Source organism: Capra hircus, chromosome 17 (genome assembly GCF_001704415.2).
Source record: "Capra hircus breed San Clemente chromosome 17, ASM170441v1, whole genome shotgun sequence".
In the NCBI taxonomy this organism is placed as follows: domain Eukaryota; kingdom Metazoa; phylum Chordata; class Mammalia; order Artiodactyla; family Bovidae; genus Capra; species Capra hircus.
The window spans coordinates 59,191,444-59,216,569 of record NC_030824.1 but is presented as its reverse complement, the minus strand read 5'-3'; the positions used below and the strand labels follow the sequence as shown (position 1 = coordinate 59,216,569).

Here is a 25,126-nt window from a genome sequence, read left to right as displayed (position 1 = left end):
CCCAGAGTTCACCCAAACTCATGTCCATCGAGTCAGTGATGCCATCCAGCCATCTCATCCTCTGTCGTCCCCTTCTCCTCCTGCCCCCAATCCCTCCCAGCATCAGAGACTTTTCCAATGAGTCAACTCTTCTCATGAGGTGGCCAAAGTATTGGAGTTTCAGCTTTAGCATCAGCCCTTCCAAAGAACACCCAGGACTAATCTCCTTTAGAATGGACTGGGTGGATATCCTTGCAGTCCAAGGGACTCTCAAGAGTCTTCTCCAACACCACAGTTCAAAAGCATCAATTCTTCGGCACTCAGCCTTCTTCACAGTCCAACTTTCACATCCATACATGACCACAGGAAAAACCATAGCCTTGACTAGACGGACCTTTATTGCCAAGTAATGTCTCTGCTTTTCAATATGCTATCTAGGTTGGTCATAACTTCCCTTCCAAGGAGGAGTTCAGTTTCAGTTTAGTCGCTCAGTCATGTCCGACTCTTTGTGACCCCATGAATCGCAGCATGCCAGGCCTCCCTGTTCATCACCATCTCCAGGAGTTCAATCAGACTCACGTCCATCGAGTCAGTGATGCCATCCAGCCATCTCATCCTCTGTCATCCCCTTCTCCTCCTGCCCCCAATCCCTCCCAGCATCAAATGAGTCAACTCTTCTCATGAGGTAGCCAAAATATTGGAGTTTCAGCTTTAGCATCATTCCTTCCAAAAAATCCCAGGGCTGGTCTCCTTCAGAATGGACTGGTTGGATCTCCTTGCAGTCCAAGGGACTCTCAAGGGTCTTCTCCAACACCACAGTTCAAAAGCATCAATTCTTTTGAAATTGACCACAGGAAAAACCATAACCTTGACTAGACGGACCTTAGTCGGCAAAGTAATGTCTCTGCTTTTGAATATGCCATCTAGGTTGGTCATAACTTTTCTTCCAAGGAGTAAGCGTCTTTTAATTTCATGGCTGCAATCACCATCTACAGTGATTTTGGAGCCCCCAAAAATAAAGTCTGACACTGTTTCCACTGTTTCCCCATCTATTTCCCATGAAGTGATGGGACCGGATGCCATGATCTTCGTTTTCTGAATGTTGAGCTTTAGGCCAACTTTTTCACTCTCCTCTTTCACTTTCATCAAGAGGCCTTTTAGCTCCTCTTCACTTTCTGCCATAAGGGTGGTGTCATCTGCATATCTGAGGTTATTGGTATTTCTCCAGGCAATCTTGATTCCAGCTTGTGTTTCTTCCAGTCCAGCATTTCTCATGATGTACTCTGCATAGAAGTTAAATAAGCAGGGTGACAATATACAGCCTTGACGTACTCCTTTTCCTATTTGGAACCAGTCTGTTGTTCCATGTCCAGTTCTAACTGTTGCTTCCTGACCTGCATATAGTTTCTCAAGAGGCAGGTCAGGTGGTCTGGTATTCCCATCTCTTTCAGAATTTTCCACAGTTTATTGTGATCCACACAGTCGAAGGCTTTGGCATAGTCAATAAAGCAGAAATAGATGTTTTTCTGGAACTCTCTTGCTTTTTCCATGATCCAGCGGATGTTGGCAATTTGATCTCTGGTTCCTCTGCCTTTTCAAAAACCAGCTTGAACATCTGGAAGTTCACGGTTCACGTATTGCTGAAGCCTGGCTTGGAGAATTTTGAGCATTACTTTACTAGCGTGTGAGATGAGTGCAACTGTGCAGTAGTTTGAGCACTCTTTAGCATTGCCTTTCTTTGAGATTGGAATGAAAACTGGCCTTTTCCAGTCCTGTGGCCACTGCTGAGTTTTCCAAATTTGCTGGCATATTGAGTGTAGCACTTTCACAGCATCATCTTCCAGGATTTGAACAGTCTTAGGATATGCTTAATGGACTATCCTAATCACTTGTAAGTGCCATAGAATAAAAATGTTAGTCTATGATCTAGAGATACATGAGTATTTCAAATAACAAGACCAGAAGGCAGGGCAGGGCACAATCTTCAAAAGAAGGACACAGCTTTGAGGACACAACATAAAGTGGTCAGAACCCACTAAGTCAAAGATGCCGGGTGAGTCAGACTCCACTAGACTCTAAGCCTCAGTACACTCTTATTGTATCACATCCGTTCGTGCTAATGACACACCCACAGGCTCTATGACAGTTCCAAGGCTGACCATCGAAGGTCAAAAGTGGGTGTTGGCCCAATTCCTGGAAGTCCCTGCCCTTTCCCCCCAATTTTTGGAATAATCCTCCCACTCAATAGCCTATGAAACTATCCTCCCCTATAAAAACTGACAAACCCATTCAGAGGGGCCTCTTGCCTGCTGAGACGGCCCACACTCTGCCTACGAAGTGTGTAGCTCCCCGAACACACATTTTCCCATTTTACTATGGCTTACTCTTGAATTCTTTTCCTGCTTTTGTGAAGCCACTAACCCACACTCTGCAGCCATCCCAGGGACTTGCCTGAGACCTGAAATGTGACCATCCTCTCTCACTCCACTCTCTTTCCTGCAACAATTTCACAGACTCATGGTCCAATTGGCTGCATGCCTCCCCATGACTCTTTTTTTCTCTAGTGATAATAATAGCTGGTAACTGGAGAACCAGAGAAAGAAGAAATTAAAAAAGGAAGGGTCTTCAATACAATGGGAGCATTTTGTAGTCTTCTCTTTCCATATTCCTTTAGTCTTCTCTTAAGAAAGTGTTATTTTCCTGGATTGATAGAATTATGCCCCCAACCCTTTGCCAGAGCCTAAATATTCATATACAATCCTAACAGGCTGCTCTTGGGTCCAGCGTGAGTTTTACTGTCCTCTCTAGAAAGCCTTTGTATGCTTTCACTTGAACACTGAATCTGGTGACAATGGGGAGGACGATATGGGTTATTTTCCTTCACAGAGATGTCATAAGGATAAATGAAATGATATTCATACAGCACTTTAGGATGTTCTTACAAACTGCACCTTTGTAAACGTGACATATTCTAAAAGACCAGCGACTGCAATTTCTGTTTTAAATAGAAATTGCTGACAACAATTTCAACCCTGAAAAGTAAACACATCAGCTTGAAACTGAAGTGCACTTTGCCAAGTAGCAGCAAGCTGATCACCTATCTGGGTCCTTACTGCAAATAAAGTTAAATGTTCATATAGATCGTTTTGTACAATTCATCCTGCTCTGCTATTTGGAAGTATCAGAAGCTAGTGGCCTGGTCCTGCATTCTCTGTGATCCAGCAACATCTGGAGGTGCGTCTTGGTCTTAGAACCTCCAAGGCATTGCTGTCTATCTCAAGAAAACTATGATTAGAGACATCTTGAGAATACTGAACTGTAGCAGCGTTTAAGCTATGGGGGCACATTAAGAGCAAACCAGTCAATCTTAAAGGAAATCAACCCTGAATATTCATTAGAAGGACTCATGCTGAAGCTGAAGCTCCAATATTTTGGTCACCTGATGTGAAGAGCTGACTCAATGGAAAACACCCTGATGCTGGGAAAGATTGAAGGCAAAGGAGAAGGGGGCAACAGAGGATGAGATGGTTCGATGGCATCACTAACTCAATGGACATGAGTTTGAGCCAGCTCTGGGAGATAGTGAAGGACTGAGAAGCCTGGCATGCTGCAGTTCATAGGGTTGCAAAGAGTTGGACACGACCAAGCAACTGAACAAAAACAACAAAACCATCCTACTGAGGTTACTCTGAACCCAGATAAAACTCTGGAAAATATTCAATCTGGAGACAGGAGCAAAACTCCCATCCTTCAGGTGGCCCTGGTCTGAGAATGAGGCCATGTCCTGAAACACGTTTGGAGATCTTTGTATGCAAACACTAAATGTCACCCAGGTAGAGCGTATTAGAGAATGCTCTAGCCCTGTCCCAAGGCACTGATGTGTTTTATCCTCTATCAAGCCAAGGGTGGCCGAGGACTACCAGAGATCAGTCAGTAAGTTAGCATCCCAGGTGCAGAGGGCAATAACCCGGCAGCAGTGAAGCGCGCATGAGTTGACGTGAAGCTTCGCTGACATGTCAGAGGGCCAAGCTAGCAAGTGCAACAGGAAGAACTGGGAAGAGAGTCAGTCTTGAAGATCACATACCTGGGAGAGACCTCGGGCCACTATGCAAGTGAGACCTGGCTCTCAAGTAACATAGAGTAAGTTTCACGGACTCAGCAATGGAGACACAGGAATTTAAGTAAGAGAAAGAGGAAGTGAAAATCAAAGTGTCAGTAGCTCAGTCTTTGCCCAACTCTTCTCGGCCCCATGGACTGTAGCCCATTAGGCTCCTCTGTCTGTGGAATTTTCCAGGCAAGAATACTAGAGTGGGTTGCCTTGCCCTTCTCCGGGGGATCTTCCTGACCCAGGGACTGAACCCAGGTCTCCCGCATAGCAGGTGGACTCCTTAACATCTGAGCCACCAATTGCTTCTTCACAACATGTGCACTTGCTTGCTTATAGATGCATTCTCTGCCCTCCATTGAGGATGTCCTCAGGCCCCTGATCTAAACCTGTAATGAGATATCTATTTAGAAATGCATGGAAAAGAGAATTCGTGGTGGCCCAGTGGTTGGGACTTGGTGACCTCACTGCCAGAGCCTGCATTTCACCCCTGTTGGGGGAACTAGGATCCCACAGGCTGCTGCTGCTGCTGCTAAGTTGCTTCAGTCGTGTCCAACTGTGTGCAACCCCAGAGATGGAAGCCCACCAGGCTCCCCCATCCCCGGGATTCTCCAGGCAAGACCACTGGAGTGGGTTGCCATTTCCTTCTCCAGTGCACGAAAGTGAAAATCAAAGTGAAGTTGCTCAGTCATGTCTGACTCTTAGCCACCCCATGGACTGCAGCCTATCAGGCTCCTCCGTCCATGGGATTTTCCAGGCAAGAGTACTGGAGTGGGGTGCCATTGCCTTCTCCGCCACAGGCTGCATGGCAGGGCAAAAAACAAAAATGCACAGACGAAAAATACAATCTAAAAATAATTGGTGATTTCACTACTGCTTGCTGACACACATATTAATACACCAAGTAATGCCTCAAAAATAAACGGTTTGTTTTTAGAATTTTGAGCTTCAAATTTGGAGATTTTGACTTTTTTTTAATCTTATCTTAAGTAACTTCAGAGACGGTGTTAACATTTTGATGCTTCTATGTCTATGTTTGCAGAATGAGGGAAACTGTGTGATATTTTCCCTGTGCAAAAGGCAGCAGAAAGGCATTGTTTGTTTTGCCTCATTTCATGTTTATCATTAAAAAGTCTTTCCTCTTATTTGCTTTGCAAATCCATTCCACAAATATTCATGTTTAGAATCACTGCAGACTTTTCTCCTTTTTAAGAACAGGAATACAGACAAAACATGAGGGGAAAAGAATGAACATTTATTGACCATTAACTCTCCTGCTACGTGCTTTATCTATATTTGACTGTCATGACAACCTTGTGAAGTATTATTAACCATAACATGTTTCACTAGGGAGTAAAAAGGTCACTTGCTTCTCAAATGAGATAGCATGAGATTTTTATACAATTCTTAAAAATCACAACAAAATCATACCTTCCCTATGATTTTTGAGAACTCACATATGCCAGACAGTAGCCTGGCTCCTTGACTACTGTGTTCTGTCAATGAAGAAACAGACCTATAACTGTGGTTAGGTAATTTACTCAAATGGTGGATGTGGAGTTTGAAGGCTCCAGGTTTTCACTCTCTTGCATTCTTGTGTTTTAAAGTAAGGCATTTCAAATGGGTGATTCATCTGTAATCACCACTTAGCCTTCAAAATAAATCTTCAGGTAGACGACTAAAATGATCATGAGAAAGTCATAAAGCGTGAAAATGGAATCATTTAGAGCTTGTTTACTCTTTTCTTCGTTATTGTTTTTGGAGTGTTTGGTTTTAGGACATTCAACAAGTGGGAGCAACACCATGTCAGGTGAATAGACTCCAGCTGTTTGCAACATGGTACCAAGAGAGAAGGCATATGATTTCAAGAAGAATGGGGTGAGGGGAAAATAGACTGTTTACAAAGTTCTTTTTTCATAGCTTTCCTCCTGTTCTTCTAGAAAGCAATGCAAAAACAGATTTATAATATGTCGTTTGTGGTTCATGCAAATCTGACTCTTTGTGACCCCTTGGACTGTAGCCTGACAGGTTCCTCTGTCCATGGGATTTTCCAAACAAGAATATTGGAATGGGTTGCCATTTCCTTCTCCATTTGTGGTTCATTATTTTTTAAAGCACCAAGGTTTATACTATGCTTTCTTGGGCTAGACAGTCAGTGGGTTTTGGCAAGCTTCCTATAGCATATATCTCAAGTATATGGACCCAAGCTGGGAAGAGATCAAAGTAATTGTCAGATATTCCTAGCTCTTTTAAAACATTTTTTAAAATTTATTTTTCAAAAACAAGAGCAACAAAAAACCTCATTGGTAAAAAATATTACCCATCATCTGAACTTCAGTGAGTTGTAATTTTTTTTGCTGGTGGAGGGTATGCCTTGATGTTGATGGTGGCTGACTGCTCAGATGGTGGTTACTATAGGTTGAGGTGACTGACAATTTCTTAAAACCCAGACAATAATGAAGCTTGCTGCATCAATTGACTTTCTTTCATGAACAATTTCTCTGTAGTATGCAATGCTGTTTGATAAAATTTTATCCACAGTGGAACTTCTTTTAAAATTGGAGTCAATCCTCTCTAACCTTGATGCTATTTTATCAATAAAATTTATGCAATATTCTAAGATATTTCCAGCTTTTCATGAAGCTAACCCAGTAAAGACATGACACATAACCAGGGGAAATGAAGATTTTCTCTTTGAGAAAACCCAGTCTTCTTACAAGTCCATCAAAGCAGAGAACCAGGAAGAGCTTTTTAAAAAGATACTTCAGTTGAAAACGCAGCAGATGACAAATTTAGTCCTAGAGCCCTCTGGGGATTTGGCTGCCAAACACTGATATATTGCAGAAACATTTATTTTGTAAGTGATGTTAATGATATTCTCAGAGCTCTGTGTTTGTTGTTTAACACTGCTATCATTTATTGATGACTAATGGCCAATAACAGAGCCCATTGCCTTACTTTGGGTCCCAGTGAGTATTTATGGATTAGGTCCATTAGTCTCCTTTCAAAAGCCACTGAGATAATGCAGCTGGCACCCAGCTGAAGAAGAGATGCAAAAAATATCTGCCACTTAAGGAAAGACAAAGAAGAGAACTTGTAAGGAAGACGTGCTATTGCCGCCACAAAGAAACACTTAAATTAAGTATTATTATGACCTAATTAACATTCCTAAATTTCTAGTAGCTTGGCTTACCATTTTATTCTCATTTCTGTCTCTAAAAGACTCCATATTCTCCATCATAGTTCCATAAAGGACTGTGGGAATACAGTGATTGAGATCACTTTAAGGAAAATAAAAGCTCAGGCACTGAAGAATGTTGAAATGAAAGAATGATAAGAAAATTTAATTATTGGAAGTACGTGATAAAAGGAAGATGGCACACGTGTGCTGTGCTTAGTCGCTCAGCTGTGTCCGACTCTTTGTCACCCCATGGGCTGTAGCCTGCCAGGCTCCTCTGTCCATAGGGATCCTCTAGCCAAGAATACTGGAGTGGGTTGCCATGCCCTCCTCCAGAGGAGTCTTCCCAACCGGGGGTCGAACCCAGGTCTCCGACATTGCAGGTGAATCCTTTACCTTCTGAGCTACCAGGGAAGCCCAAGATGGCATGTAGTTCAGAGAAAAATACATCAAAAAGTTACAGTAATTAAAACACCTAGAATCATTTTATTAATTTGCTTACAACGTAAGGAAAGAGGAAAAATGTTAGTGGCGTTTTCCCCTTCTTTAGTCCTAATCTGAAGATATATTTGGGTTATCAAAGTACTGTTACATTACATTCTTTGAGTAGCCAGCACAGGTACACTTGAGAATTGACTTTTATCTTTTAGAGGAACTCCTGAAGACTTATCTTCCAATTGTTTAGGCAACTCTAAGTCTCTGAAGGCTTTATACTTTCTTTCCCCAAAGTGAATTTTGTGTCATAAAAATCTTCACCTTTGGGTTTCCCTGGTGGCTCACTGGTAAAGAATTCTCTTGTCAATGCAAGAGAGGCAGATTCAATCCTGGGTCGGAAGACCCCCTGGAGAAGGAAACGGCAACCCTCTCCACTATTCTTGCCTAGGAAATCCCATGGACAGAAGAGGCTGGCAGGCTACAGTCCACAGGATCCCAAAGAATTTCACACAACTTAGCAAGTAAACAACAAACATCTTCACCATTAAAACAGCTTTCTGGGATTGTATGTCCTAGCACAGTGTACCTGGGAGAAAGTACAACTTGATTAAGAGCTGCAACTGTTTGTCCCAGCTCTGTCTCCATGCTGTGAATTTCAAGAGGGGTATAACTGGTTCTTGTTGGTATAATTAGAATATTGTACTAGAATGATTTTTAGTTTTAAAATTTCACTCTGGTTTTGAAGATGAATCTGGCCTCTGTACCCCAACACCAAATTAAACCTTGGAGACAGAGTTTTGGGATGAAATAGAAAAAAACAGCCTTATTGATTTGCCAGACAAAGGGGGCCACAGCAAGTTAACGCCCTCAAAACTGTGTGTCCCCAACTGGAAGGGGTTCAGTTCAGTTCAGTTCAGTCGCTCAGTCTTGTCCGACTCTTTGCGACCCCATGAATCGCAGCACGCCAGGCCTCCCTGTCCATCACCACCTCCCGGAGTTCACTCAGACTCACGTCCATCGAGTCAGTGATACCATCCAGCCATCTCATCCTCTGTCGTCCCCTTCTCCTCCTGCCCCCAATCCCTCCCAGCATCAGAGACTTTTCCAATGAGTCAACTCTTCTCATGAGGTGGCCAAAGTACTGGAGTTTCAGCTTTAGCATCATTCCTTCCAAAGAAATCCCAGGGTTGATCTCCTTCAGAATGGACTGGTTGGATCTCCTTGCAGTCCAAGGGACTCTCAAGAGTCTTCTTCAACACCACAGTTCAAAAGCATCAATTCTTCAGTGCTCAGCCTTCTTCACAGTCCAACTCTCACATCCATACATGACCACAGGAAAAACCATAGCCTTGACTAGACGGACCTTAGTCGGCATGGTAGTGGTTCAAAGAGGGCATCATCAGCTCCTGGACATTCTTCTTGTTTTGATGAAGTTATGGCAGAAAGTGAAGAGGAACTAAAAAGCCTCTTGATGAAAGTGAAAGAGGAAAGCGAAAAAGTTGGCTTCAACCTCAACATTCAGAAAACTAAGATCATGGCATCTGGTCCCATCACTTCATGGGAAATAGATGGGGAAACAGTGGAAACAGTGTCAGACTTCATTTTTGGGGGGCTCCAAAATCACTGCACGTGGTGATTGCAGCCATGAAATTAAAAGACGCTTACGCCTTGGAAGGAAAGTTATGACCAGCCTAGATAGCATATTGAAAAGCAGAGACATTACTTTGCCAACAAAGGTCCATCTAGTCAAGGCTATGGTTTTTCCAATGGTCATGTATGGATGTGAAAGTTGGACTGTGAAGAAGGCTGAGCGCCGAAGAATTGATGCTTTTGAACTGTGGTGTTGGAGAAGACTCTTGAGAGTCCCTTGGACAGCAAGGAGATCCAACCAGTCCATTCTGAAGGAGATCAACCCTGGGATTTCTTTGGAAGGAATGATGCTAAAGCTGAAACTCCAGTACTTTGGCCACCTCATGAGAAGAGTTGACTCATTGGAAAAGTCTCTGATGCTGGGAGGGATTGGGGGCAGGAGGAGAAGGGGACGACAGAGGATGAGATGGCTGGATAGCATCACTGACTCGATGGATGTCAGTTTGTGTGAACTCCGGGAGGTGGTGATGGACAGGGAGGTCTGGCGTGCTGTGATTCATGGGGTCGCAAAGAGTCGGACACGACTGAGCGACTGAACTGAACTGAAAGCATTTAATCTTATCTTTCCACTATAATTGGGCTTCCCTGGTGGCTCAGCTGGTAAAGAATCCGCCTGCAGTGTGGGAGACCTGGGTTCGATCTCTGGGTTGGGAAGATCCCCTGGAGATGGGAATGGCTTACCCACTCCAGTATTCTGGCATAGAGAATTCTGTGGACTGAGTCCTTGAGGTCACAAAGAGTCAGACATGACTGACTTTCACTTTCTACTATAATTAATTTAATTACCTATACATAATCAGTATGTATATTTACTGCTTTTCTTTTTTAAAAAAAATTAGTGGAGTATAGTTGATTTCCAAAAGTGTTAGTTTCAGGTGTACAGCAGGGTGAATCAGTTGTACATGTACATATGTGTACTCAGCCCTCTCCCACTCTTTGTGACCCCATGGACTGTAGCTCACCAGGCTTCTTGGTCTATGGGATTCTTCAGGCAAGAATAGTGGAGTGCGTTGCCATTTCCTCCCCCCAAGAGATCTTCCCAACCTAGGGATCAAACCGGCACCTGCTGCATGGCAGGTGGATTCTTTACCACTGAGCCATCGAGGAAGCCATATACACATATCTACTCTTTTTTAAGATTCTTCTCCCACATAGGCCATTATAGAGTACTGAGTAGAGTTCCCTGTGCCATATGGACTTCCCAGGTGCCACTAGTGGTAAAGAACCCACCTGCCAATCCAGGAGGTGTAAAAGATGCTGGTTCAGCCCCTGGCTTGGGAAGATCCCCTGGAGGAGGGCCTGGCCATTCACTGCAATATTCTTGCCTGGAGAATCCCACGCAAGAGGAGCCTGGCTATACTTGTAAGCCTTCTTCTGATTGGTTTGTGATGAGGTAAGAGGGAGTCCACATCATCACCTTTCTGGTTTCAACTGGTCTGGGGTCTGGATGCTTATAGAAAGCACACAATTAACTTGTTCCACCTGGTGAGGGGATTAATATCCATAGAACAGCTCAAAGGTATTGTTATGTGTATCTTTTGAGGGAGAACAAGGACCTTGCCCCAGGGCAGCACTACTGTTTCTTTCTTTCTTTTTTTTTAAATTAATTTTTATGAAGGATAATTGCTTTATAATATTGGGTTGGTTTCTGCCATATATCAACACAAATCAGTCATAGGTACACACACGTGCCTACCCTCTTAAACCTCCCTCCCAATTTGTTCCTCACTTGTCTCCTCCTTTCCCTCATTAGCAACTGTTTGAACCTGCCCTGGGAACTCAGGGAAGTGGAGGTTGAATGAAGCCGATCTCCTGTAATCAATAAATGGGGGACAGGGCTTCCGTGGTGCCCCAGTGGTTGGGAATCCGCCTGCCAATGCAGGCAACACGGTTCAATCCCAGGACTGGGAAGATCCCACGTGCTGTGAGGCAGCTAAGCCCGTGTGCCACAGCTAGTGAAGCCCGAACAACGAGAGCCCATGCTCTGCAGCAAAAGAAGCCGTGGCAGTGAGAAGCCCATGCATCACAACAAGAGAGTGGCCTCCACTGGTTGCAACCAAAAAAAAAGGAAAAGCAATGGGGTAAACAGAGAGGCTTATGTGCTCGGGAGCCCTGTAGGGTACTGCTCAGTGTCAGTTTCACCTTCAGTTTTAAATATCTGATATCGCTGGAAGATGGTGACACACTCAAATAGGGTCAGTGTCAAACAAACTTTTTTAGGTAAGCACTTATGGAAGAAACATGTGAATTTTTCCAACCAGAAAAGAATGGTTGGACCAGGCAAGTCTAACTATTCACCTTATGGGAGTATGTCTGCCTACCTCAATATACCTCCTCACACTGGTTTTCCTCTATGCTATTTTAAGTTGTCTACTTCTACTTCTTTCCCTCAGCCATTGAGTGTCTGCTGAATCCTTTTTCTTTTGTTTCGTTGATGTCTTGTTGATTTCCTTTCCTTTGTATTTTTTCCACATTCCAGAAAGGAACAAAAGTTATGTCATGATTTCTTCTGACTACCCAAGGACATAAGATTCTAGATGCCAGTACTAGGTTGAATTGATACCATCTTTGGCTTCTGGTCTTTATATTGTCAGGAAAGTGTTGCAGGCAAATTTGCCAGTAAGCCCTGATAATAATTTTCCACTCATGCCCTAGCAAAAAATCTACCTGCAGTTTGGGAGACCTGGGTTTTGTCCCTGAGTTAGGAAGACCCCCTGATGGGAATGGCAACTAAGTCCAGCCAGTATCCTTGCCTGGAGAATCCCATGGACAGAGGAGCCTGGCGGGCTACAGTTCATGGGGTCAGAAAGAATCAAACACAACTGAGCGACTAACATGCCCTAGTAAAGCTGGTATGCCGTATCCAAAAGTAGACCTGGAGAGTTATCTTAGGGTGTCTGCATGTACACTTAGTTGCTAAGTCATGTCCCACTCTTTGCGACCTGATGGAGTATAGCCCTCCAGGCTCCTCTGTCCATAGAATTTTCCAGGCAAGAATGTTGGAGTGGGTGGCCATTTCCTACTCCAGGGGGTCTTCCTGACCCAGGGATTGAATGCATGTTTCTTGCATCTCCTGCATAGGCAGGAAGATTCCTTACTACTGAGCCACTTGGGAAGCCCTATCTTAGGATAGGAGGGACTTAAAAGTCAAACAGGAAGATTAAAAACTTTAACTTTTTCTTATCTAAGGTCATACAGTATGAGGAGGAAGAGGGAAGCAAATTTTTTTTTTTTACAGGGACAAACCTCTGGAACAGGCCAGATAATAAATATTTTTGGCTTTGCTGGGTAAGATCATACTTCTGAACTTTGTAGTAAAAACAGCCAGGTAATACCAACAAATAGGCAGAGCTGTGGCTAAATTTCAATAGGTTTTATTTATAAGCCCAGTATTTTTTTACCAAAAAAAAAAAAAAAACAAACAAAGGGTGCTTTGGGTTGCCCACTTCTGGTATAAGAGAAATACTAGGTTAGTAATTTGGAGGTGTGAATTCAAGAGCTCTGCTTTGATAAACTGAACAGATTAGGAAATGTCATCAGACTTCCCTGGTGGCTCAGATGGTAAAGAATTTTCCTGCCATGCAGGAGACCTGGGTTCGATCCCTGAGTCAGAAAGATCCCCTGGAGATGGGAATGGCAACTCACTCCAGTATTCTTGCCTGGAGAATTCCAGGGACAGAGGATCCTGGCTGGCTATAGTCCGTGGTCTTGTAAAGAGTCAGATATATTTGACTGTGTAACACTTTCCCTTGGTCTATTCAATCCTTTGTTTCTAGAAAGCACAATCGCCGCAGCCCTCCCCGTAGAAGAATAAAGTGACACTTTCCTCGGAGAACAGTAGTGGCACCTGTTTTCTTCCTCAGTGTTTGAGTTTCCATACCAGTACCTAGGGTCACCTAAGAGTTCATGAGTCAGCCTTAGGAATACTACTAGGAGATGCGGTGTATTCAAAAATAATATCTATAGATGTTTGACCTGTGTGGCTTTAAGGTCTTTAGATACAGCTTCTTGCCACCAAGGTCACCCTTTTTCTTCCTCCAAATCCAACACATTGGATTTAGCAAGACAGGTAGGCCAATCACAGCAGCAAACTCCAGTCTTAGTTTCCTACTTAATAATATATTGCTTTTCTGCAAATCTGCCGAGGAAGAAAGGTTATATGAGGCACTGTCAGCCACGCTGGCCAGGTAGCAAGAGAGACTTCAAGGTACAACAAAGCACATGGGTTCTGAAGATACATGAAGGTCACTGGGATAAATGTTTTCCAAGGACTTGGTGTAGAGAACAGCTGTGAAAAAACCACCAGGACCACAGGTGCATTTAAGGAGCATACAGGTAGTTGCAGATGAATATTCAGAAATCCTTCATTATCTCAAATGTGGCATGCAATGTTTCAGAAGGACTGAGGAACTAGATCAAAACAGATGAACAGAAGCAAGTGATGAAAAGCAGTATTTTATTTGGCACTGATAACCTCGCAAAAATCATGTAGAAAAATAAAACCAAAACAAGAAAATCTGTCACCAGTGATTCAGTTTCTACCAGATATAAGCTCAAGAAAGACTGTATGAATGGAAAACAATCAGTTAAGCAATAGCATTTTTTTTTCCTTTGGCTGTGCCGGCTGTGGGACTTTAGTTTCCCCACCAGGGATTGAACTGGTGCCCTCCGCAGTGAGAGCATGGGGTCCTAACCACTGGACTGCCATGGAATTCCCAGGAATTCATTTTTTGATCACTCATTAGATCAAGAGATGACAGCTTTCTTTTCAAGTTTTCAAAACTGCATGGCATATTAATTAAGATTAAGCTTGCTTATGTCGAGCGAGAAAATACACACAATCTAAAAGCTGAAAGCTACGCTTTATCCCGGAGAAGGCAACGGCACCCTACTCTAGTACTCTTGCCCTAACCCTAACCCATGGGCGAGGAGGAGCCTGGTAGGCTGCAGTCCATGGGGTCGCTAAGAGTTGGACACGACTGAGCGACTTCACTTTCACCTTCATGCACTGGAGAAGGAAATGGCAACCCACTCCAGTGTTCTTGCCTGGAGAATCCCAGGGACGGGGGAGCCTGGTGGGCTGCCGGGTCGCACAGAGTCGGACACGACTGAAGTGACTTAGCAGCAGCAGCAGCAGCAGCAGCAGCAGCAGCAGCAATGCTTTATCCGGCAGAAATTTTGGGGACTTAAGCTCAGGAGGCAGTATCTAAAGAAACCCTGAGAGTAGGAGGAGCAGTGCTCGAGGAGGTAGGTTGCAGGGAGAAGCCAGGTTATAAATAAGTTTTGCAAAAAAGGGCAGGTGGTCTGAACCTCAAAAGTATTTTTTTGTGAGTTAAAGAAAACCAGATATCCCAAGTTAAAGAATTTAGCGCTTTTCTGTGTAGGGAAGTTGCAAAAGTCCAGACGCAGTGAAATCATTCGTTTGATATACATCTCAGCTATCTGGGGCCAGTATCCTGTTCTCCCTTTCTGAGTTCCTCAGGGCTTATCAGAGGTAGTGGCTCCAGGCTGATGGCTGCTAGATAGCAAGTATACTCCTTGTCCCTGAGTTCCCTCAGGGCTCACTGGCTCCCACTGGAGGGCTGCAATTGCTGATGACTGTGATATCTTTGTTTCCTAGTATGGCAGGAAATATTCCATTTCTCAGTTGTAAGCAATTGAAAGCTCACTATAACAGTAATGACCAAGATAGAAGTCTGCTTTTCCAGTACAGACATACAGTCTGGAAGTAGGCGGTCTAAAAAAGCTATGGCAGCTGCAGGAAGCCCCAGTCTTGCTGCTCAGCCAGCCTTTAAGCCTTTCCATCTGCACTGCCACCATCAAGAAGAGTACAAAGAAGTGACTGTTCTCTTCCTAGAAGAATCATCCTAGAAATCAGGTGCTTCCAACTGCCTTCTATTCCTGGAACTTAGTCACATACCTATATACTAGCTGCAAAGGAGGCTGTAATCTTTTATTTGGTGGTCCTGTGCCTACGAGAATTGGGAGTTTTGCCACTAAGAATGGGTCCAACCACCCATTCCATAATAATTCCACAGATTTTATATTAAGCAATGAAGTCTATGAAAACTGCAGCTTTGGAGAGCTCCATGAACCCAGTGAAGAGCACATAGGTCTCCACATCACAGAGCCTTAGATCTCGGAATTTCTTTTACTTAGTATTTATGCATTTTTGGCTGGGCTGGGCCTTTGTTGCTGCACATGGCCTTTCTCTCTGTGGTGAGTGGGGGCTTCTCATTACACTGGCTTCTCTCATTCTGGAGCAGGGCTCCAGGGCACAAGGGCTTGGTAGCTGTCGCACCTGGGCTTAGTTGCCCTGAGGCATGTGGGATCTTCTCGGACCTGGTATCAAACCCTTGTTCTCTGCACTGGCAGGGAGGCTCAACTACTGCACCACCAGAGAAGTCCTTGAATTTCTTTGAGATCTTTGCTCTTTTTTAATTGGACTTATAATTCCAGTTGATGTCCCATCTTAGAAGATGTTCAGAGATAAAGCTATGTGTAATTTTCTAGGAGGAGAAAAAACTGCCCTCTGGAGAATTTTAATATGTTTGGCATTTCTCTCAGGAATATGAAGTGGACAACCACTCTATAAATGATCTATTCACCTGCCCTCCAGGAATGCAGGCAGCTATCCTTCCCCTGGAAACCAATATTTTTAAAAAGTTACATGGTAATTGTATATTTTTTTCTGATAATATGGTAAAGTTATATATTTACTTTAAGCAACAAAATCCATACTATTATTCATATTACGTTCCACACACCCATGCTTCTGAATTTTCCCTTTTTATCTCAGTCCTTCTTTGGTAAAGGTGCCAAGTTTTGTCTTTGTTTTCAGCATAGCTAGTTTTTCAAGTGCTTCTATGATATTGCTATTCAGAGTGTTGAGTTTCTTTCTTTTACTCTATCTATCCTTCATCATTTATTAATGACATAGATTGTGTGATGAACAGTTGTCAACATGAGCATTTTTCCATATTTACAGGTATAAGAACTGCATTGATGTGGATTTGTCGTCTAACAGCATGAAATGATCCCTCTCTTTCGGCTGCATTTCCTTCCATTATTTACTGTTCCTCCCAACTGCTTATCATCCACTGCTGTTGACTCTCCTCTCTGTCCTTAATTTCCTGAGATGGATTTCCACTTAAGAGACTGAGAAACTATTAGGTGGAGAGTTTCCACAAACCACCAGAGCAGAAGGTCTTCTGCAAAGAGACACATCTGCCCACTATGGATTCAAGAAAGACAGAGGCATTTTGTCCTCACCTGACAACCCAGCACCTATCAATATAAAGAGGGCAGAAATGCATTTGAATTGAGGGAATCTACAAGCACAATCTCATTAACACGAAGACAACAGGAGCTAAGAGCCTGAATTCCCGTGCCTCGAAAATGGAAGTGGTTATACTTCTGGTCTGACGTAAAACACAACCTCCTATATTTGAGTTGCAATTTTCATAACTGTTTTAGTCTGTGAGTTGTTCTCAGGAAAGCCAAAAGCAAAGAAGAAAATAATGCTCTTATCTCCATAAAGCATTTTAGCAATGGTCAGAGAAGTGGACTACCAGATATTTATTTGGAAATTAGCTAGTTAGCTATGATATATTTTCAAATTATGCATGTATTGGTAGTTTTCTGCTGTAATTGGCAAGGCCACTATATATCTTTATCTTTGCTATATTTAGAATACTGTACAGGAGACTAAGGCAGCATTTCCTTTCATGGGAACATTTTGGAGCTAAATAATATTCACTAGTGTAAAAGTATTTTCTGATCAAACCAATTGCTCTCATATATATGTTTGTTGGAAGATTACATGATATGTTGAAGATTATGTTATTATGGATTTGTTTTCATTCAATTTGTAATTACTTCCAATGTTTAAAAGAATACAAATGACTTAACTTCTCAAAAGAAAAATATAAAATAATATTACCACACCCTATATACTTTTCACCAATTATTCATCAGTGATAAATTACACGGATTGATTACTGAACTAAGCACTATCAACTAAATTGTTACTGTGCATTGCCAGGTACCCTTTTATTAAATTTTTATTGTATAGGATACATAAAGCCAGAGTTGAGTGGGGCCATATTTCTGGAGAGGGTGAGATTTCTGGATGGTAGCTCAAATGCTAAAGAATCTGCCTGCAATGCTGGAGACCCAGGTTCAATCCCTGGGTCAGGAAGATCCCCTGGAAAGGGGCATGGCAACCCACTCCAGTATTCTTGCCTGGAGAATCCCATGGACAGAGGAGCCTGGCGGGCTACGTCCATGGGGTCACAAAGAGTTGGACATGACTGGGCGACAAACAAACACACACTTGCCTCACAGTCCCTTATTTTAAGGCTTTTTTTCTGTTCACGCGGTCTCTCTGGGAAATCTTATCCAATCGTATGGCTTTCCAAGACTCCTACGGCTCCTACATTTTTGTCTCTCTCTAGCCTTGATCGCCCTCTGTGAACTGCTTAGTCACCTGCCTGATCTCCACCTAAATTTCTTTCCTGTTTCTTATTTTTTGGGGTGTGCTGTACAGCTTGTGAAATTTTAGTTTCCCTACCAGGGATTCAATCCCAGGCCCTGGCAGAGAAAGTGCCAAGTCCTAACCACTAGACTGCCAGGAGAGTCACTCCACTTGAATCTCTAACAAGCCCTCTTCAAGCTATCTCAAAATGAATTTTTATTTTCTTCACTAAATCTGCTCTTCCCTTTTTCATCTTCGTAAATTGATACCAACATTCACCCAAATAGTGTGTGTGTGTATTAGTTGCATGAGATGCAAGAAATGTGGGCTTGATCTCTGGGTGGGGAAGATCCCCTGGAGGAAGGCATGGCAACCCACTCCAGTATTCTTGCCTGGAGAATCCCTTGGAGAGGGGCCTGGTGGGCTACTGGGCTACTCTGGTGTTGCAAAGAGTCAGACATGACTTAGCGACTAAACAACAAAAACAAAACATTTCCTATAGCTTCCCTCCACACTTAAATAAAATCTAAACTTTATTACCTGGTCTACAAATACCTCCATGATCTGGATGCTGGGGCCCCTGCCTCCTTTGGCTCCCCAGCAGAGTGAATTACAGTCCTTTGGCCTGCCTTCCTTTAACATGCTGTAGTAGGCAGAATAATGGCCCCTGCAGATGACAACATTCTAATCCCCAGAACCTGTGACTATGTTACTGTGATTAAGTTAAGAATTAAATCAAGATAGGAACATTACCCTGGATTAGCTGGGTGTGCCCACTGGAATCAGAAGGGTCTCTGTAAGTAAAAGGAGGAGGCAGTGCCAGAATGATTGATCATGAGCAAGTCTGGATGGACCACTGTGGACTCTGAAGATGAAGGGAACCTAAAGCCAAGGAATGCAGGCAACCCTTAGAAACAGGAAGAGGAAATACATTCTCTAGAAACCCAGAAAAGAATGCAGACCTGTGGACATATTGATTTTAGCCCAGTGAGAACCATTTTGGACTTCTGAACCCCTAAACTATGAGGTGCTAAATTTATGTTGTTTTAAGCCACTGAGTTGAATTCGTCACAGCAGCAATAGGAGACTAACACACATGTCGAGATCCTTCCCACCTGAGGCCCTTTACAAAGGTTGTTCACCAGTTGCTGCTTCTGCCTGAAGTGCTCATCTCCCAAATATAGGCATTCTGAACATCCCCCTATCATTTGGGTCTGTTTAAACTGCACCCTTTCATAAAGGCCTCCCCCAAACACTCAAAGTAGCTTCCTTGTTACTCTCTCTCACTGGTTGGACCTGTTATGTTATCATCATGGCACTTCTGTTACTTTTCTATGTCATTGGAACACACAAGGAAAGCTGAAACCTTGTCTCTCACTTTTCCTTTTAACCCGTATCTAGAATAATGCCTAGCACAAAGTAGAAGCCCCAAAAACATTTTTTTGGAAGAAATGAATGAGTATTTTTTTCCATGCAGAGCAATGGACATACACTATACCACTGAATCTTTTCAACAGCCTGATGGGATAGGTTCCTATTACCATTTTATTAGACATAAAGTCCATGAGAACAATGTAAGGTGGACTCCTATTGGGATGTTAGTTGCTCAGTGGTGTCCAACTCTTTGCAATCCCATAGACTGTAGCCTGCCAGGCTCTTCTGTCGGTCCATGGAATTCTCTGCAAGAATACTTGAGTGGGTTGCCTTTTCCTTCTCCAGGGGATGACAAATGTCTTTATAGGAGCCATACAGAAGAGCAGCCAGCAATGTGAAAATAGATGCAGAGACTGGAGTGCTGTGGCCCGAAGCCAAGTAATGCCAACAACCAATAGTGGCTATAAGAGACACGGAGGGATTTTCTCCTCACAAGCTCCAAAGGAAGTGGACCTTGGCAACACCCTGATTTTGGACTTCTGGCTTCCATTTTGAGGTATATGTTACAGTATCCATAGGCACCTGATGCAGAATTCAGTGCTTTGCGTTCTTCCCCTTTAAGTAACCACTACAACTAAAAATCATTTCCAGTTGAGTTTGATTCTGCCGTAAACAAATCAGAGAGTTCCTAGTAAATGAGAACACAGCATTTTCCTGATTTATTTATTGGGGTGCATAAGAGAAGGAGCTGATGTTCCTGCAGGGTCTATGGGTAGGAAGTCCATTCATGAAACTATCAACGTCACTGTTTATCAGAAAACACTTAAAGGGAGAAATGGGGACGGAGATAATTTAGCACGTGGGGCAATGGAAGGCAGGGGACGGGGACCCTTCTGCCCCTCCAACTCGGTCGCTCACCACTTTTTCCTTGGCGAAGCTGACCCGCTTCCCACAGTTGCCCTGATGATGGTTGGGCAAGGTCTGGGGTCAAGCAAAAGCGTGCACTCTTCAGACAAGCCAGCTCAGACCCCCACTCTGACCCTCGTCAGCTTGGTTGAGAGGTAGGGAGAGAGCTCGAGATCGGGTCTCCGGCAGCGGGGCTGAACCTCCAAAGTCCCCACTCCCGGGCTGGTGGTGGCGAAGGGGGTTGGGGCTGAGTGCCCTTCCGGGGGCGACCGACCTGGGGATCTGGCAAGCCCTCCCGGGACGCGTCGGTCCTCTGTCTGTGGGCTTCTGCTCGGTGCCCAATCCTTAACCCATTTCTCGAGGTTAAAGCTTCCCCGCTGCGGGGGCGCAGCTTTCCCGAGGCGGCTGACGAGCTCGGCTAACTCCTGAAGCGCCGAGAGCTCGGAGACAGAGCTCTCCCTTCCCCCCGCGTACACGTCAACGCCGGCGTCGAGGAAGCGTCGTAATGTCTCGAAGAGGCTCGCCACCCACAACCCTGCAGCCCGCCCCTCCAGCTGCCAACGGAGAAATCCCTGACCCAAGAGCACCCTGACCCTTCCCGTAGGCTCAAGGCGAATCAAAAGAGAATCTTTCCGCAGAAGTACTCCGAGAGGGAGGGTTGCTGTGCCTACAGGGAGGGTTTGTTGGAACCCTTAATAGAACAAGTTGGCTGTGGCGCCTCACGTCGCTCCCCGTCCCTGTCATTTTTAAGGTTCCTCAGGTCTCGTTTGCGGTGAGTTTGTCAGCCCTACCCGACAGCCAGCTTTCCTGCCCTAATAGCCAGCGCCGGCCGGTTTCGCCCAAACGTTCGCTTTTGAGCGTTTGCGCTTGGGAGGCGCGGCTAGAGCCGTGGTTTCGTGTGTGCTTCTATTAGGTGCCATCCGGTAGTGATGGCGGCGCTCAGTGAGACTTTCCTGTCACTGGATACTACTACTCCCAGCCCTCCTCAAAGCCGCCGGAGCAACCCCCTGGTCTTTAATTTACAAGTAGCAATTTGACTTGCTCTGCTGCATGTCAGGTGGGAGCTTGGAAAGTGTGGAGAAGCCCCGGGGATTAAGCGATCGCAGCTTAAAAAGAAAAAAAGCCAAGCAAATAAACAAAACCCACCCACCCTAACAAACATGAGGCTGCTGGAGAGAATGAGGAAAGAATGGTTCATGATTGGAATAGTACTGGCGATTGCGGGAGCAAAGCTGGAGCCGTCCATAGGGGTGAATGGGGGTAAGTGCTCCACCTCTGCGTGCTCCGCCGCGGTTCCCACTTCAGAACTAATTTTCGAGTCTTGGGCAGGAGGGGGAGACAGGAATTGGGGAGTGTCTGCCTCTCTTAGGGACACTGACCAGCCCGTGGTGTCTTTTGGCCTTTTAGCTGATTTTTCAATTTGCCAGCCCCAGAGAGGATTTATAATTAGGAAGGAGGCAAGGGAATTTGAACGCAGGTTGCCTTTGCCGCGGACAATCAATGAGAATCCTTAGTGTCAAGCAGTGAGGTTACCGAGAATGAAACTTATCCCTCCTGCCTTCAAAGTAGCATCACATCCCAAGGGACACTAGGTTGCCAGGAGTTCCTTATCTGTCTCGGAGTGAACACCATTACCTTGTCCGTTTCCGACACTCCCCTCCCCCACGTTAAAAGGAAAGGCGGGCCGGCGGCGGGGGGAGAAAAAGGGACCCTTTTTTCTCTTTCCTCTTCCAACTCCGATTTGGTGGCCCACATGTTGGAGGGTGGTGTTTTTCTGCAGTTGCTGCCGCTCCACAAACTCCCAAGCCGACTGACACGTTGCACTCACTGCTTCCGTATACGGCTGGCACAGTTGCTACACTTAGCAGTTTCACAGATACGGGCTGTGTTAGATCCTATGTGCAGTGTATTTTGGCAAGGAAATGTAGGCGGGCTTAAAAATCACACCCAGATCTCTGAATAGTGGAATCCTTGTCCTGTGTGGATGGGCTTTGGTGGAAATGACTGGAAATAGCATTAGCCTTTCCTGTCTCACCACCCCTCCTCCCACCCTTAGACAAGCATGTCCCACTTTTCATAAATGTTAATTGAATTTCTTTAGTTCATTGTCTGCTTGACCTTGTTCGGCAGTTTTCATGCTTATTGACAGGTTTTACACACCAGCCACACAGGGACAGATAAGGACGGAAGTGAGCACACAATCTTCATGCCAGTGCGAACACTCAGGAGGCTATTTGAAGTTATTTGTACCTTTTTGTTCAAACATGATGAAAGTGAATGGAATGATCTCTCAGGAGAACAGCGGTTCCTTCTACCCTCTGCCCTCAATACCTCCATTTAGAGGTAGCTTCAGAAAACATTTAAAAGAACAAAGACAGTGGAGATTAAAACTTGTTCTTTTATGTTCTTTCCTTCTCTGTTCAACTTAGTCCACAATGTGGAGGGTGTATAGCTGTGAGAGTAAAGTTGTTGGGCTGGTTATCCGGCTGAAGATACCAGTTTCTACTTTGACATAGTTTCTCTGTGAGCTTTCAGGAAATTTGTGAAGGCTAGTATTCAGGTTCTGTCCAATCAGTTCCCTTGTCCCTGCAGCTTGCTGGGTGTTAAGAATGTTAGAGAGTATCTTTGTGGTGCCCTCTGATGTACATTTCACTAGCTTCACTTGCAGACTTTGTAGCTTACAGTGTTAGGTCTCTGATTTGCTGAGTGTTAAGGTGAAGTTACAGGTAATGTGTGATCCTCTACGTTGAGATCTGCAGAGACTAGGTTTGGTTAAATTCCTTTTTCTCTTACATTCCTGGGCTGCTCAGTGGGAAGGAGGGTTGTGGACTGCTGAATCACTTCCCCAGGGCTTACCCCCCAGTGACAGGTGTGAGATGCATTCTTGCTTGTTCCCTCAGATTCTACTTAGTGAAGTTTTGGGGGTTATTGTATGTTAGAAATATTATTTCCCATTTTCACTAGTCCCTATGCCATTAGAGTTTGTTTAATTATAAAAGAGGAGACTATTAAGAGCTGAGAGGGAACTTTAAATCCTTTAAAGCCAACATGTTTCTTTTACAGCTGAAGGTGTTGAGACCTGAGGTCAGGTGACTCACCCTAGGTCAAGTTAGCTAGCTCAGGGAAGAGGAAGGACTGGGAACCGGGACTTCCGTTATATCATACCAGTTGCAACATCCATACATTCTTGGCAATAAATCCATTCTTGGCAATAAATCATTAAAAATGAATAACCATTATAAAGAAAGGCTCTCTGTAATAAAGACGTTTTCCATACCCTGATTTTTTTATAGCCCAAAAGAAGCTGAGCAGATTCAGCTAATATTAGACAACTGTGTACTCATGTGATTTTTTTTTTTTTGAGAGAGATATCCAAGTGTAAAAGTTACTGTTTCTAAAAAAAAAAAAATGTTAAATGTTTGGGATTTGTTATATAGGCCCTCAGGATAAGTTCTTGATAGTTCAATTGACCTTCCAACCTGTAAAACTTCTTCAATAAAAACAAACTTCCAAATAACACTTTGACTCCATTAGTTAAAACAACAAAAATCTAGGACCCGAGAGAGGAATGGTGGCTGAAAGTGTTCTGGCCTCTTGTGCTCTACAGAATGATCTAAAGCACCTCTTTTTGCTTGTCACTTGTAGTCAGAAGTTTCATTTTGGGGTCTGTACACTGGAATTCATATACATTTTTAATGCACTCACATTGACTGAGAAATTTTCAGTTGAACAGTTTTCTGTTCTCTTCAGCAGGAAGTTTTGATTGTTTTCAGCTTGTTAAGAGGTTCTCCTCATCTTTACCTGGATCAATACCTTAATGACCTTAATCTGTTTTGAAGTGTAAGACTTCTACGCTTAAAGTATCACATCTTTGCTGTGACCTCCCTTTAAAAGCCATCTATATAACCAATGGGCGAGTTATGTATGGCTGGAAATTTACAGAGGTGGGAACGCTAAAGTGAGAGAAGCTGAATGACTTTCCATGTGGGAGAAAGTGGAACAGATACTAGCATAGATCATTTAATTCTTACTTTTCTGTTCTTTTTACTCAGTTACATTTCATGTTTGAATATATTAAAAAGTTGAAAGTGAGGAGCCAGGAGAGATGTGAATGTGCAGATTTTCAGGTGTAGATATTCTGCTGCGTTTCAGCCCAGGGGCACCCTGAGCTCTACCCATCTTGGAGTTTACCAGAGTTCAACACTGTGCTATTCATTCCAGGAAAGAAAGGCTTACTTCTTTGGAAGTATAGAGTAAGCTTCTTATTTCTACTTGCATCTATAACTGGAATTATTGCTATTAATAAGACATACCTTCTATAAAGGAAATTGCTTCATTTTTCCTTTAAGAAAACATAACCAGAAACATGCTCCTGCATAAACTTAAGAACATTAGCATGAACACCTTAGATGAAGTTTAGGAATGAAATTTACTTGATGATAGTAGGTTTTATGAAATAATGGTTTGTTGCATTCTTAAGCATTCCAAATAATTTTCTGTCTCCCCACCCTCATTCTCATATTTAAAAAATATGAGTTTGAAGTCCCAAAGTTGCTCTGTTTTTTATGGTCAGTTTTTCTTTTGATGTTGCCACCCCATCCCATTTTCACTGCTAAATCTCTTTTTTTTTTTTTTTTGCTTTCGTTTAAGGAAAAGTTCGAATTTACATTTCTCCTTTGCTCTTTATAGCCATCTCAAGATCTGAACCTGGTTATATTCACGACTTGGAAGATATAATCATGGCCTTGGAGAGAGGCCAAATATCATTACACAGCGTAGTTTCAACTCTCACCACTGTGCAAATATTTAGCAGCTTTTAATTTCAGCCCTGCCAGCTTCTAGTTCCTCATTCACACAGTGGACAATCCATTAGCAGCTGTCTCAAAGGGGCTTTAGGTTTCTCCAAATTAGAATTGATTCCCCTTCCCCTTCAAATGGTACATTGTCAGTGGGCCTGGAGTAGCCTCACCGGGTTCTTTCATGGATTAGAGTTATTTAGATCTGCATCTAATAAAAAAAAAAA

General features: G+C 43.6%; 1 protein-coding gene across 5 annotated transcripts in view; it reads left to right on the top strand.

Annotated features, from left to right (window-relative positions):
- SLC10A7 (solute carrier family 10 member 7) overlaps positions 20,830 to 25,126 on the top strand; it is a 302,825-nt gene continuing 298,528 nt past the window's right edge. For 2 of the 5 annotated variants that reach the window (XR_001919409.1, XM_018061586.1), the window contains exon 1: positions 20,830 to 21,363. Coding sequence is in view for 4 of the 5 variants with exons in the window: in XM_018061586.1 (XP_017917075.1) it covers positions 21,264 to 21,363 (100 nt within the window). In the remaining variant the exon portion in view is untranslated. The remainder of the gene's footprint in view (positions 21,364 to 25,126) is intronic. The other 3 variants (XM_013970505.2, XM_018061585.1, XM_005691203.3) reach the window with 2 other exon arrangements.